Source organism: Hippoglossus hippoglossus, chromosome 7 (assembly GCF_009819705.1).
Source record: "Hippoglossus hippoglossus isolate fHipHip1 chromosome 7, fHipHip1.pri, whole genome shotgun sequence".
NCBI lineage: Eukaryota > Metazoa > Chordata > Actinopteri > Pleuronectiformes > Pleuronectidae > Hippoglossus > Hippoglossus hippoglossus.
This window is the reverse complement of record NC_047157.1, coordinates 25086039-25101605: the sequence shown is the minus strand read 5'-3', so window position 1 is coordinate 25101605 and position 15567 is coordinate 25086039. Positions and strand designations below refer to the sequence as shown.

Sequence of the window (15567 nt, the reverse complement as noted above, 5' to 3'; positions counted from 1 at the left end):
ACTATCCAGTGTGTAGGTACTAATTTAAGTATAAAGTTACCACTTAGTAAGTTATACTAAGTGGTAACTTACTAGATATATCTATATATATATATAGATAGATATATCTATATATAGATATATCTATATATATATATCAATGGTTACTTACTAAACAAAGTTTAACTTGTAAACCGCCTGTACATAAGGATCAGGTTCTGTTCTTAGATACAGAGAACATCCATTATTGTGAAGTTAATTAGGCTTCAGAAGAGCTTTATACATGTTTAATTATCATCTGAAATTCTATCACAAGAACATTTGTATGAAAATATAATGTGTCAGACTGTTTAATATTTCTTCAATTATATGGCTGAAATATTTTTTGTATTTTTTAACCTTTAATATAAACTTACACATTAGGACAAAAATATTGATGTAAGTATTTAAAGTGGAAGAAAATGATCAATTACCTCATGCACAACCAATCAATCAATCAACCAATCAATCAATCAATCAATCAATCAACCAATCAATCAATCAATCAATCAACAATCTATTTATTTCCATGTCATTTCTCTCCCTGGTTAGAGGCTGTAAACGTTCTTCCATTGTGCAGTGCAGTATGAAACTGAGTGGACAGTAGTTACCAGTACAACATATACTATTTATTTCTTGTTGTTATACTGTTTCATATTTAACGGCACAGCACAGTCACTGAGTAAATTATTAATATGACAGACTGCAGCTTTGAATATCAATACGTCTCAGACAGCAAGTGAAAGAACCCACAGCACAAAAGTTTGATCGATGGCAGTCGTTCAAGAGGAGAGAAGCGGGATGACACAACGAAAGCAAGATGAGGATTCATTGATTGATTGATTTTTATTATTGCGTCGAGCACATTATGTGCCAAGTAACAGGACAGTGTTATATTAGAAAAATAAAAACTACGAAAGATAAGACAAGTATTGTAAATTAAATATAAAAATGAATATAAAGTGTATATAAGGCAATAAAGAAAATGTGGTTCATTCTGAACCTCTCTTGATTCACACAACCTGTCCTCCTCAGAGATGTTTTTAAATCGACCGATGTGAAGACCAGATGAAAGATTCCTGTTCTCAGCTGAACAACTTCAGACCCGTGACTCCTCCATAAGTTTGCTGCAACATAATAACCAGACACAAGTTGAATTTGTGCTCTTGTAATTTCTTCTAACACGACGTCTTTTAACAATTCTCTGATGAAGAGGAGGAAGCTGTTGAATCGCCAGAAGCTCACATCCCCGGAGTCTGTTGTAGAAAACCGAGCTGTGATGTGCGTTTTGCTTGTTGTGCCTGGACACAGTTATATAACCTGTGATTATTGTGCTGTGTTAAAATATTAAAGGTCGCGGCGTGTTTGGGTTAATTGAATTTGAAAAATCTATCGCCTCTCCATGATGTGACATCTGTGAAGAGCCTGATAATAACACACTCTGGGCTTGTTGTATATGTAGGTGTATTATTTGTGGACTCAGGCGTCGGGGGGGGGGGGGGGGGGGGGGGGGATGAAAACATTGGGCAACCGCATAAAATATTGAACAAACTCATCTTTATTGTTCTTCTTTCCTTAATTGTATCAGGGGCAGTGTGCTGCTGAGGCCTGATCAGCAAACCCTCTCCTGGATAAATAAAGGGTCATAAACTTAATTTATTTTATTACTTTTTACTTGGAGTATTATCTATAATCATAAAATACAGTGTGGGTTTCTGCACTCAGCATGCAGTAGTAGTTAAACTGGTTGGTAGCTGGGACCCCAACATCCATTTATTTATCCACCATAGTGTAAGTAACCACAACAATTAATTCATTTGAAATAAATTAACTTTCTAAATTACTTTCCATGGGCTTTGTTAAGGCAAGAGCCATAGATTCTCTGTTTAAATGTTCTTTCACGACTCTAAAGCTATAAGTCAGTCACCGTGCAGAATATTACAGATCTACAGATTGTGTTTTTATGATGGGATGTCTTCCAGCTGCCATAATGTTTATCATGTGCTGAAGGAGACGTGGTGGAGCACGTCCCCCCCCCCCCGCCTGCACTCGAAGGGGATCCACACCAGCCACATTTCATTTGTTGTTTCATGTTGCAAGAGCCCAGCCACACTGTTCATGTGCTGTCAGCTGAGTCTTTTCCATCAGGCGTCACCTTGTGTGTGCATGTGTGTGCGTGTGTGTGTGTGTGTGTGCGTCAAACGTTAGCTTGTCACTGTTGTTTCCCTGACTCACATGTAACACAGGGTTAATGCCAAATTACACATCCAGGCCACCTCTGTGTTCTTAAATCATGCTCTGTTTTTTAGCCGAGCCAGTGTTTACAATGTCGTGGCGAGATTACGACAAAATTGTAAAAAATTACAACGTCGCGTTCACACTCGTTTGGTTCTGAGCCGACGCTCATTGTCAGATGTTGTCGTTCTGGGCGCCGAGCGAGTGAATTGCAGGAGCAAACAAAATTTGCGAAGCGGAATCATAAAAGCTGTCAGCGATGATTGAAAAAGCTGATGACTGAAATGTTTCTTTGTGTGTTTCACTTAACACGGACGTTCCCCGTGAGGCCGAGCAACTTGTGAACATGCACATCGTCTGCACCCAGTCATCAGAGCTGCTTGTGCTGAGCGTGCAGTTGCATATTATACTTTATCTTCTGTGTAAAGGCTGTTTTTTTCTCCATTACTGGTGCTGATGCATTCACGAGGGGGGGAAAAACACTTTAGTGCTGGTTTATTGTGATGAATAATTTCTAAAGGCGTGGTCGTCCGCTTTCCTGACACTCACAACCCACATGATAATCTTGAGCCTAATCCAATTATACGCCAGTGATGCTCGGACACGACTTGTGGATATACCCTCTGCCGGCACATCTGCATTTGCTGAGTGCACACCGAGAGAAATATGTCAGGATTTGCAAAAACTCTTCTATATTCTCTCAGCATTTGCAATAAAAATCTGCCCGATGTCCCTTCCCGGTCTTTAAAATTGAATATGACTGTGAGAGTTTATGCTGCCATCACAGGGGCCATCAGAGAACCTAAATGGAACATTAGAAGCCATTTATCCTTCTGAAAATATATTGTTTCCAGAATCCTTGACAGCGGCTTTTCTAGAACATCAGCAAAAAATGTTTCTGTGGATTCATTTATCTTTATGCCAGGCCTTTCTCTCAATAAACGGCCACTTCCCTCCCACTGCCGAGGACTCCTCACGAATCCCTCTGCTGGTTTAGATTCGCCCCCCCCGACCACAACACAATTAATCATGCTGTCACACGATCTATGCGTGAATGCTGCATGGCCGAGGGTTACCAGGCGCAGAGTGACACAATCAAACAAAACACAACGGAACGATAAGAACTCTCTTATGTGCAGAAAGCGATTTCCAGTATCACTGCGCCCATGCAGGAGAATGAGCAGGGAGGTGTTGCAGCAGGACATTGGTCACGTAATTGCAGTGTTTTTTCGTCGACTCTAATTAGTCAGTGAGCTGCATCGTCAAAGAAGACACGATCACAGAATAAAAAGGAATTATAACTCATCTCAAACGCTCATTTTAACTGTGCTCATCAAGTGCATGTGTGATATCCAGGATGCACATGATTCCATCTGGTTGAAATCAAAGTGCCAAAAAAAAATGCGTTAAGCAGCGATTGAATAAGTCAAAGTGTCGTAACAGCGACACGTTCAGATGCGGTGACACCGCGACTGGGAGAGGAAATAATTGGATAATTCTATATTTGGCTCCATGTTTGTGAATTCCACTCCTCAACTTAATTTAATTCATCCTGAGTACATGACTGATCCCTCGCCAGCACTTTCCCCAATAATCTTCCCATGTAAGACGGCAGCTAAACGAATAGCTAATGGAGGGGGTGGAAAGGCAAGTTTCCCTATGGTTTCCCCCCTCATTTCGTAGCCTGCCATCACCGGGGCCACGGAGGAGGTGACACCAACACAGCAGTGTCTCCCCGCCGACAAAAACTGGTGCCGTGTGTGGAAAATAATAAGACGTTAAACCCCGGGAGGGCTGGAGAGCCTGTCTTCAAAGAGCGACTTTTCCTCCTTCTCACCAAAGGCGCTTAGGTTCGGGGGCTCCAGCCTCCTGCCACGTCTCCGAGGCAGCTGTGTTATTATGGATGGAGATTACCCGAGCGTTGGTGGGCAGAGGATGACCTCAGCCGATTATCAGGGAAACAAAGAGCCACGTCTGCCGAGGGAGGCCTGCCGGATTGCTGCTGGAGGAAATAATATACGAGAAATAATGTGTTCTTCATTGGAGAGTAAATAAACACAGTGGTGCCCGGATAAGACGTAACAATCTGTACTTTATATCACATTAGACAAAACTAGAAATGTTCTTCATTGTAATTTACACTAACAAAGTCTAACAAGGATCTGACGGTGAGGAAATAACACACAGATTTGATTTTGCAGTTCTGTAATAATGCTGTGAATTACCCTCTAATAAGGATGTAGGGATGTAACAGTGGGGAATAATGCTTCCATGACATGAAGTGGTCTCATAACAGTTCTTATTAGAGTGAAATGTGTTGTCATGTCATTTCGAGTTTTGTTTAATTTGATACAGCTTCTTACTTCCTGTCAGTGCACTGTAAAATAAAGTGTGACCTCGGTTTTGCACCGTTACCGGTTGTTTTTACTTGTCAGCCACCGGAGACTGGAGCTGAGTGTCAGTCTGTGGTGACACATTAAAGAGCCGTGAAACCAGAGGACACACAAGTCAGGTCTGAGAGTTAGAACTGGGAGATTTTACCCTGGATGCAGTTTGCAAGTTTTTACAGTGGGGGATCAAGGATTTTCCTAAATCAGGGGCCATAAAGAGGCCAGAATTTACACAGAGGGGCCAATTATACATCTAACATCAATGCGCTATTCCAGATTACACAAGGTGCACATTTAAATCATTCCTTGTTCATCTTTAGCTCTAAAGCTTTGGGCTATTGAATATATTTTTTTCATTGTTCCTTGTTTAAGCACATTCTGTTCTTTAAAATAGCTCAGAAATTCAAAAATATTATCATATTCATTGTTACTATTGTTAGTGAATTACTTTTTATAGAATAATGATGGACAGGGGTACTTCATTTCTCAAGCACTGCAGCTTCTGTTTCTTCAGCATGAGGAATTAAAAACATTATGGTTATAAAGTGCCGTAGACAAGGCAGTACAGTTGGACCAGATATAATCATTCAATTAGAAATAGTGCAAACGTAAAACAGATTAAAATATCCAACAATATGATAAATACAACAATAACAATAGAGATAAGACATGTTGGTAATAATATCATCAGATATGTGTTGAGAAGTCATTCTGTGACCCTCAGATCTTGAGATTAGCCGTAGGTACAGCAATTTAACAAACTTAAACTTTTTATTAAGTATAATTTGGCATAATGTTCATGTTTCTATTCTCGTATCTTCCTCTGAGTTGTGGTGACTGTGACAATTACACTCCAAATAAAAGGACAAACTCAAATGCGTTTGCGGCGACGGAGCAATATCAAAACAAAACTCATCGCCCGTGTGACAACTAAGATATCCAGGGCAGTTAAGCGAATTGCTGAACCTGTTTGCTCCTCGTGTGATTATTTTATGCCTCGCACTGTTTAAAATTGAAATGGGGAAAGTGTTCTCAATTGCAGCGACAACAGTCAGGGCTGTGTTTATCTGCACAGAAACAAATCTCACGCTGCTGCTCCACAGCCAAGCAGCCCATCATCCTGTCCAAATGATTTCATGCTCGGGGAAACTGAGGTTAGGGAGAATATATCAGGTAGGAAGGGGGCGCCGAGACCTGTGGGGCTCGAGCACCGAACACCACGGACTGATTTGCTTTGGCCTCCTTTCTGTTCTGCTATATTGTCTCTTTATTGATCTCCAAATTGTTTTAATGGCGCTTTAGAATATGCTTGAGAGGATCCATGAGCGATCTGATTCGCTCACTTACACACGAGTGTAATAGCAAAAAGAAAAGGTTGGATGAATCAGACATTTGGGAGGAGAGAGAATCCCGAGAGAAACATCAGCATGTGTGGCTGCTGCTCAACAAGGATGTTTCCATCTCTATCTCTTTGTTGCTAAGCAAGATTACACAAAAACTTTAAAATGGATAACCCCAAAACTTGCTGGAAGGATACGTGTTACGAGACAAACCAAACTCTACATGCAAAGCCAGTTCTCTTCGCTCCTCCACGTTCACCTGGTGACATTAAATTCAGTCCCTGTGGCGCATGCGGTTCATTTGAGTCGCCTCACTTACCAATGTGCTGGTCAGCAATCTCACCAGGGAGCTGAGGGATTACACTTCCTCTTTTAACCCACCTTTCCAACGTGGTCCACCCGCCTGTGAACCGTGCCGTGGTCTGTCGCCCGTCCGCTGCCGTGAGCTGCTGCTCCTCGGCCTCTCAGGTGTGTGAGTCGGATTGGAAGTGTCGGTCTTTCCCTGACACCTAATTCCACATGTAACGCTACACTTCAACCCAAGAATATTTGGATTAACAAACCTCCTATGGGTCATAACTATGTAATATGCATCAGGAAATAACCCATTAAATCCGAAACAGGGGACACGTCCAGATTTTAACTTTGCGATATACGGAATAGAATAGTTGAGGGATCCTGATAGAAAATAAAAAAACATCAGGCCTATTTCGGGGACTGGTTTCATTTCTCCAACTCGTGTGAACCCCTGGATTCAGCTGCTGTGGGGACGACACACTTCCTCCTGTGAAATGACAACAAGCTCATTCAGTTTGTCATCTCTGGGCTCAGCGTCTCTGCACCTGCTCAGCGAGAGGCTCTAAATCACATGACTAACACACCTATGAGACCTGAGACAAGTAGCCCCCGGGCAGTAGATCGTTTGTGTGGGCGTCCTACGACAGCAGCAGCCTCCTTAACCATCGTGGCACTAATCTTACTAAAGAAGAGGAAAGTGCACTCCACTCTGTGACTAAAGGAAAGACAGAGGACACTGAAACACAGGACACTGATATTTAGTTTATGGAAAAGTTACGGAAATGCTTGGAGGCAGATTTCTTGTGAAAATGATTCATTAATTTCTGTGTGATTTAAGTAAACACATTCCATTATTGTTCACCACTTCAATTGAGCATGTCAGCATGTTGCTGTTTGTTAATTGGTATGAAACACAAAGAAAGCACCTTGAAGATTTGTGCATAACTTTTCGTAAGATATCATACAAACCATTTCATGAGTCTACGTTGATTCTTTTACAAAAGTAAAATATTGAATATTTCTTCCCTGTGGTACTTAAGTTAATCTTCCACCACTAGAAATACAGTAACTACTTGTGTTTCATCTGCGTTTGTCTGTTGTCTGATAGTTATCATCATAACACAAAACTATCTGCGAAACTTGGTGGAAGGACGAACCTGCAAACACGACACAGGAAACAATCCAGGAATTGTTATCACTTTCTTTAACACTGCTAAAATCTCTGGAATAAGTCCTCACCCACTTTCTCCTGAGCTCAGATCAGAAAAAGGGTTTTAATGGATCACTAAAGTCGTGAGGGTTCATCCTCTGGGCATCGTGGATATCTGAGCCAAATTTAACGACAATACATCCAATAGCTGTACGGACATATCACCCACAACCCAAAATGTCAAGCTGCTGATCGGTGAAGCCGGCAGGTCTCATCCTGTGGAGATCATTAACGTCCGTAGAAAATGTCACAGCGATCCATCCAATGGTTGCGGAGATATTTCAATATAGTGGACACAACGGCATCGTCCCTGTGGAGCCACGCAGCTAGCATAGCTAAACAGTTTGGAATTTCCATCTGCAGACAACTGCTGCAGCAAAGTGTCCCTCGGCCAAACGGTCTGTGCCGTGGGTCCGGTTTTATTGCATCGATTTGTATTCTGCAGAGGAACAAAAACCACAACACTGTCACAATGAGATACAGGCAATTAAGTAACAATAGCACTGGACAAGGTGGACTTTGTCTGAAAGGCACATTTCCGGAGGGTAGAGGTCCCCTCGTGTTTAGTGCTTGCTATCAAAATAAAGTTATTTAAAATCGGAGAGAATATAAGTGACGTCTTTCACAGTGTTTCTCAGTAAATGTAGCTTTCGTGCTGCTGTTCAGTTTGTCGCAGTTTTCATTTTGAGAAGTTTAATTCTTTGGCTACAGAAATGCCCCTGAAAATATATACAATACCCGGGGGGGGGGATAATAGACTGTGTTTAAAGAAGGACAAAATGATTGACAAATCTTTCTGGTGGCCGGCTGCGGTAGGTCATAAGCCCCGCCTCCTCCATGTTCACAAATGGGACAAGGACCAAACGAAAAAGTCAGAGTAAATGTTAAATACATTTTTCCCAAAGATGGTTTCTGTCAAATTAGTTTTGAATTAGTTAAAGAGCAAGTGACAGTGTTTGACAAAGAGGCCAAATAGGACAGATGCCGACCGAAGTCCGAACCTTTACTTGTTTTCTTCGTGTTGTGGCGTTCACCTTGGGCTGTGTACGTAAAGTTGTTCGTGAAGTTGTAGACTTGTTAGTTTATCATCGGAAGCTGGGTAGACCCATTCAGTAGAGGTTTAGTAAGTTAGCCAATATGGTTTCTTCTCTATCAGTTTGTCAATAAAATGCACGTATGTACAGCTGGGTGCATGGACGTATCCCACCTGTAGGGGGAGCCCGAGTAGAGCCGAGTGCAAATCTTACACGTCAGCTCCGTTAGCAGTTTTTAAAGATCTTGTATCGTTCACTTTTGTACAACAAAGACTTTTACGTGCATTAAAAACATGAAAAGAGAAACACGGCACAAAACACTGAAATGCTCCACGAACACGTTTTCTGTCGAGGTTCCAATTCTCAAAGGCCGATCCTTTCTTCTACATCTCCGTGTCGCCCCGGAGAGAGAAAGGATCAAACACATCACTGATCTCCTCCGCCTTCATTTACTCTGAGATCTGAGGAGTCGCAGTCGGCTACAATTATCTACTGAGCCCAGTGGAGGGGCCGCTGTGTTCACCGCACTCAGCTGGAACCCAGTGTGAGTGTTTGTCTGCTTCTAATGTTGTAAAGGATGATACTGACTTCGGGAATTCATCGACCCCGAGATGAGGCAGTCGATGCTGCAGCGTGCACACAGATAATAAACATGTTCTAATACTGATTCATAACTTTTAACAGTGTAGTTCAGGGACGACTGTTGAGGTTTTTCTCTTTTTGAACGTTACCTCCTCCACTGGCTCCATATTTGTATGACTCCATGCTGGTGACACCATCTGCCACCACATCTTTATTTCTAGAATTACCTACAATGACCCCAATTTAAAATTCTCATTTAAAATTATTTACTGTTTAGCCCACAAATAATAAATGAGAATTATACAAACAATATTTACTATATTTATTACAAAATATCAATAATACAATTATTATTACTGTATTTGTAATTGTTTTGTTCTTTGAATAGTTTTCCATGTTGAGTTAAATTCACTGAGACAAACTGTTGGAAGAGTTTTTAGTTATTAGCGAAGTTACAAATGAGTTTTTCTCTCTTACTCACCGAACCCTGAGGGTCTGGTTTCACTTCTATGATCATTATAAGTTATATTAACTCATAACACAACACCACGCAGAGGGATCCACCCGGGACAGAGATCACTTTGTCACTAATTGAGTTCAGCAGTGGTTCTCATTTCCATGAAAAGCTGGTGCAAACCTGTAAATTCTGCTCCTCGTGTTGAGGGTTTTGTGTTTTGCGTTGACCTGTAATGAGAAAAATGAACCGGCCAAAGCTGGCAGCATTCACATGCCTCAGGATTGAAATGCATAACAGCGGCTGCTGAGAATTGACTCCTCTGGACTCTATCACTCGTCGGGGCCACGCTGACAGGAGCTCAATTAAACGCCTCATCTCAATGTCATCCAGGACGTGTTTGGATGAGACTCTGCTCCGTACACATTGTACCTGGATGCAGAGTGATCATGCTGATCCGTACCGGGGGATAATCTCATTCTCGTTCATCACCACGCGTTGTGTACTCAGCCTCATTGAAAAACACCATAAGGTAGCTGCAGATCAGATTTTAAGCCCTTTGAGCACCTCACGGAAATAGCTTGTTTCACTGTGCGTCTTACAGGCTCGTGTGATACACTCACTCAGATCTATTTGTTCTCAGATCTCATCTGTTGTATTGTGGATGCGGAGCGTCATCCATCAAATCCTGCTTACACAACGTACGACTGTCGCTAATGAGCTTAACGATGAGTCAAAACAGAGACGTGGGAACCTTTGATGAACACAACACGACAATTTAACACACACACACACGTGGCACCGACACACTCGCTGTGGAACTCCTGCCGCCGTACGACCCTTCGGGAGGAGTTTGAAAGTGCTGATTTTGATTAGCATAGCTTTGAGTGAGCCGTCCCTTTGTCATGCATTTGCCACGATGAATCAGGTTCAACATCTGCAGCCACTGGGCTGTCAGCACCAGAAAGATTTGCAGGAGGTGAAGCCGATCTGCATATCAAACCGGGGGGGGGGGGGGGGGGGGGACCTCGTGTGCAGCAGCCCCCTCATCTACCGTGAAAAATATGCCCACACCTGCAACAAAATCACCACCACGTCCGTCGCCCTTCTCATTTATATATAGCTTACAGCCAGAATCCCTAATGGGAGGAGACGTTTGGAATCTGCTGGATTATCAGTTGGTTTTTACCTGTCGGAAACGAGCTCTCTCAGCAGTCGTCTTGATTACGCCGTTAATTCTTCTTCGGAGAACAGAAGGCTCGTGTTTTGTTTTCTTTAAAGCACCGTTGTCGCTGCGGAGCTTTTAAATTATTTAGAGCTGGGGAAAATGCATTTGTGTGAGAGAGACAGTATTTTGTCTTCTTTTCTAACTGCGCGTCGTGAATAATTGACGACGAGGATCAAACCATCTCGTGCAGTTAAATCGGAGACGTTTAATCAACGTTTTATGCTCTTTAACTTATAGCGTGTGGTCATTTCGGCAGATTAACGAGAGCGACGGTCGCTGGGACGTTTTCAGCTGCGTCTGCCTCTTTGCACGTGTAGATATATAATTCCGCTGAGTTTTACCCGTCTTCAAATATTCACCTTGTGCTTAAGTGTATTGATTTTTGAAGTTAAACTCAAACTTTAGAGAATAACAACTAATGAGGGACGAGGTAGAACCCGGACGCTCTTCGTGGTAATGGTGCATTAACTTTTTTTTTACGGCGGGTTATTTCCCAGCTGTCTCAAAACCAAACGATAACAAAGAACCATTACACATAGCTGCATTATTTGTTGGACACACTGGACACCGCTGGACAAAACTCTCTGATTAATGTAATGACACGAGGAAGAGCTCCTTCACCCCGGGTCTATTTCCGTCCGCCACCATTAATGCTGCTACAGCAGCTCTTTGGGGAATTATTGAGTTGCTCTTGTGAACACTTATAGCAGTATAGCAGTGGACCTGTTTGCATTAACCACTCGGCAAACAATGGAGGGGGGCGAGTCAGTATCAGCTGCAGCAGATGCACAGAAGTTAATTGACTCCTTCGAAAACCCTCGGCCAGAAACAATTTGTTATTTGCCTCTTAATCAGGATTTCCCAAGAAGAAAAGATCCAATCTTCAGGAGCAGGAAACACAGGATATCCAACGTTAGGGGGTTCGGGGGCAGGTCGGGTTTAGATAAGCTCTAAATTATCGAAGCTATCCCGGAACAATAGCCCACCAGCGTAGGCAGCGTAGTATTTACGCCCTGGTTTAACTCAATTAAGTCAGGGAGTCGACCACGAGCTTGTTAAGCTCAATATCACTTTAATTAGATAAGGATGAGATCATTTTCCTGGAGCCATCTTCATCATCGGGTTTATTAAATTACTTTGATTAATGGTTAAGTTGGTAAGAACACAATTAAGAGATAAGGTCAAACCATTCATATAGGTTCAATATAAGACAGTAAGAAAGTCAAGTCAATTCGTTAATCAGGTCTTTTTTCTGGACCTTTTTCAGATACAATATGAGAAATTCATTTGGATTCAATCCGCTGACGTTTGTGGGGAAATAAAAGCTCCTTCAATTCAATCTAGCTGCACCCAAAGATTCATTCATTATTTATTGGTAAGAAAAAGTTAGAATAAAAGTTAAAATAAAACAAACCTAGATCCGCCCCCTTGATCCAGATCCCCACATTCCTCTTTGTGTCATAGTTTTTGCGTAATCCTGCAACAAACAAACAAACAAACAAACAAACAAACACAAACAAACAGAAACATAGCCTCCACGGTGGAGGTAATAAACTGCCAACTTAGTGTGTATCAGCATTTGTATGCAGCCTCGTGTTGTGATCTCTCTCCCTCTCTTTGTGTGTCACACACACTCACACACACTAACACACACACACACACACATAGTTAAACCCTCATCATTACAGGTTGTAAACAGGGATCACAATCGGAGCGAGGAGGAATTGTCAGTGGGAGCAGCACAGACCTGGCAGTCACAGGTGGCTCGGCTCGGGGGAAATCCATCACCTGAGACACTCTGACCTGCAGGGACCAGCCATGACAGTCGACAGGAGAAAAACAAGCCCAGTGGTCGTTATGAGGGGTGGAGCGGTGGCTGCGGCGCTATAGTCAGATCAAGGATGGGGGGGGGGGAGCAGTGTGTGTGTATGTGTGGGGGGGGGTCATTAGGCTACAACGCTTGTCGGTGCATCGCCCACGACTACAGCCAGTGTTTGGTTTCATTTTGCTTCTTTAGAATAGATGTGATGTAATAACTCCGTCCCTGCATCACCTGGGGGCAACTGTGATTCATTAAGTCGACAACTGTTGTCATGCACACACACACACATACATACTAGCACACACTTATATGACATAGCATGCACACACCATGTTCATCCACTTAACAATCCTGCCCTGTTTACACACACTCCACATGAAGCACACACACACACACAAACATGCACAAGCACTCATGTGTGTTGGTGCGTAAACACACATGAGAGATTCTGGAAGAAGGAGAAGAATCAGCCGAGGACGGAGACAAGTTGCGTTTGTCTCCTGCATGCTAGGCTGCTGCCGCTGCTGCCTGTGTCTGTGTGTGTGATTGTGTGGGTGTGTGTGTGTGTGTGTTAGTCCCCTTGGATGAGCACACACGGCTGAGGATGCAGCTGGGAGCATGAGTTCTGACCGAGAGGAGCATGACATGGTCTGTCAGAGAGCTGTGACCCTAATTGTTGACCTTTGCCTGCACAACAGCTCGCTGCTGGATCAGGATACCTGCCAGGATTTCCTCTTCCTGTTGTCCAGCCAGAGCTCTGACCACAAGGACCAGGGTAAGCACCATAATTAACTCCTGATCTACAAGACGCTGTCATCTTGAGCTCTCTAAGCCTCCGCGCTCGGTTATTTTTCCCCCAGATCGAAGCTAATTTTGCAGGATTTTCTTTTTGAACTCCAGAGGCACAGCAGCTAATTTTTCCTTTAACATGTACTTTTTGTTTTAGCACGTGTACTCACAGATGGTTGCACAGACATGGCTTCGACAGATCGTTCTAAGCCATTAATACATCTTTAATGAGTTCTCGTGACCCGCGGGGCAACAGGGAGCAATAGGTGGATAAAACAAACTCACATCGACTCCCTCGGTTTGCTCCAGAGAGCAGAGCTCCTATACCGTTAATAGATCCGCCTTGAGGCTGACTAATGCCAGCTGATGCTGTCCTGACCACTCAGGCTGACGAAGAAAAAGAGGCGAGAAACAAACAAACCTTTTGAGAAATGTATAATCTTGTGTCTGAGTGAACGGCAAACGTGAATATGTGTCGGCAGCGTTGTGTTGTGTGCGTTTAATCCGCCCGGCGAAGTTTGAAACCTCCTGAATTGGATGTTTGCCTGATTCATGAGGGGTGATTTACACATCTGTTGCAGCCTCGTGCATCTGTTGCTTTGGCACTTGTAGTGGAGCTTCACTCTGTTTACAGGGAATAATCTGCCCTGTCTTCAAACGCTTTGTTAGCGGAGCAGCGCTGCCACAGCCTCCGGCGGACCGCGTGTGTTTTTAAGTCTCTGTTGTGTGAATTCTAGTTGTGAGACTGTGGCGGTTCGAGCTGGCAAACACTGGTTGATTTGTCTCGACGCAGAGGGAACTTGGGATTTTTGTTGTTGCAATGCAGATAACACTGTGCACAGGATATGACCACAGGGTGTGTGAATAATCGTAGCTTTATAGATTCGGAGAGACGGGCGTCCCTGAGCTCTCACACTGTAAAGGTTTTCAGATTGCACAGCTGAAGCATTCAATGTTGCTGTGCATCATTTTAACTGTGCCACTTTATTTTTAAACCCTTCATCTAATCTGCTGCATGTTGCACTCTGTTCCTTTGCATTGTATCCTGATTTCTGTATATTATCTTTCCCCCGAGCGAAGAGTTTGTGGTAAGTCTGACGGAGGCGCAGGTCTTTAGCTTCGTCAGCAGGTGCACGGAAGGAGAAAATATCATCTGTGCTGCTTTTCCAGAGGACGGGCTTGTCAACCAATCCCGACCAAATCCACTGTCACCTCACATCATGCTCAGTGGAGGAATTGAACGTACATCACAGTGCCACTGGCATCCGCTGCTGCGCTGTGGGGACATTAAATGCCATCGCATGTTATGTTGCTGTTGATGTAAATGATTTCTGCCACACGGAAGCTACAGACAAGCTGCTTCTCAGGAGGTTGGAGGATGTGTAGGTTGAGGGTTTGTACGAAATGTCTCCTTGTTTGTATCGTAGATCCCACAGAGAGCAATGTGTGGTTATATTCACCAAACTCACACAGACACACACACACACACACACACACATAAAACCCTTTTTCATTTTACTTCACCTAACAAATTAAAAAATGTGTAATTATTTAACCCAATATTAACGATATTAAAACTTTGGTTTGATAAGAAAAATTTCAACCTCAGTCTTTTTCAGTCTATAGAATATCTTCTGTTTATTTTGATTTGTTTATTTTGTTAAAGTATTATATAATAAGATTTTTCCACAATGACAGCGCCCTCTTGTGTTTGGTAGTTGAAGTCTTTCGCCCTAAATGACAGTGTTGGTTCTGCAATCTGAGTTTTGCCTGGAACGCTCGCCAAATATTTTTTCGTGCATGCAAATTTTTAGACGCAGTGCGACTGTAAACAAAGCCAACGGGAAAAAAACGTAGTTGGATGCAAATGTGCCCACGGGCGGAATAACCTGAGGCAAGGAGGAGTCCACAGGAGGAGGAAATGTGCAGGGAGAAGAATCCCAGGCTCAGTGAATGTAATGAGATGAAGAGGAAACAGGAGGAGTGACTTTGGGGAAATGACATGAAGAAGAGTTTCTGGTGAGTTCAGTGACAAGTCAGAGGCTGACTGAGAACAAATGCACTGTGGCAACACTCCCACTCACACAGCTGCTGTGTTCTGCAAGCTAATGTACAGTTGGTGCATCGGTTTTAGGACAGTTCCTTGAAAAGTGTTATCGATTACTTAA

At 43.0% G+C, this 15567-nt stretch overlaps 1 protein-coding gene across 2 annotated transcripts in view; it reads left to right on the top strand.

Moving 5' to 3' along the window:
- The first annotated feature begins 13017 nt into the window (after positions 1–13017).
- Positions 13018–15567, top strand: part of syt6a (synaptotagmin VIa) — a 59210-nt gene continuing 56660 nt past the window's right edge. The window contains exon 1 of one of the 2 annotated variants that reach the window (XM_034591261.1): positions 13018–13385. In XM_034591261.1, coding sequence (XP_034447152.1) covers positions 13229–13385 — 157 coding nt within the window. In that variant the 5' untranslated portion in view covers positions 13018–13228. The remainder of the gene's footprint in view (positions 13386–15567) is intronic. The other variant, XM_034591260.1, reaches the window with a different exon arrangement.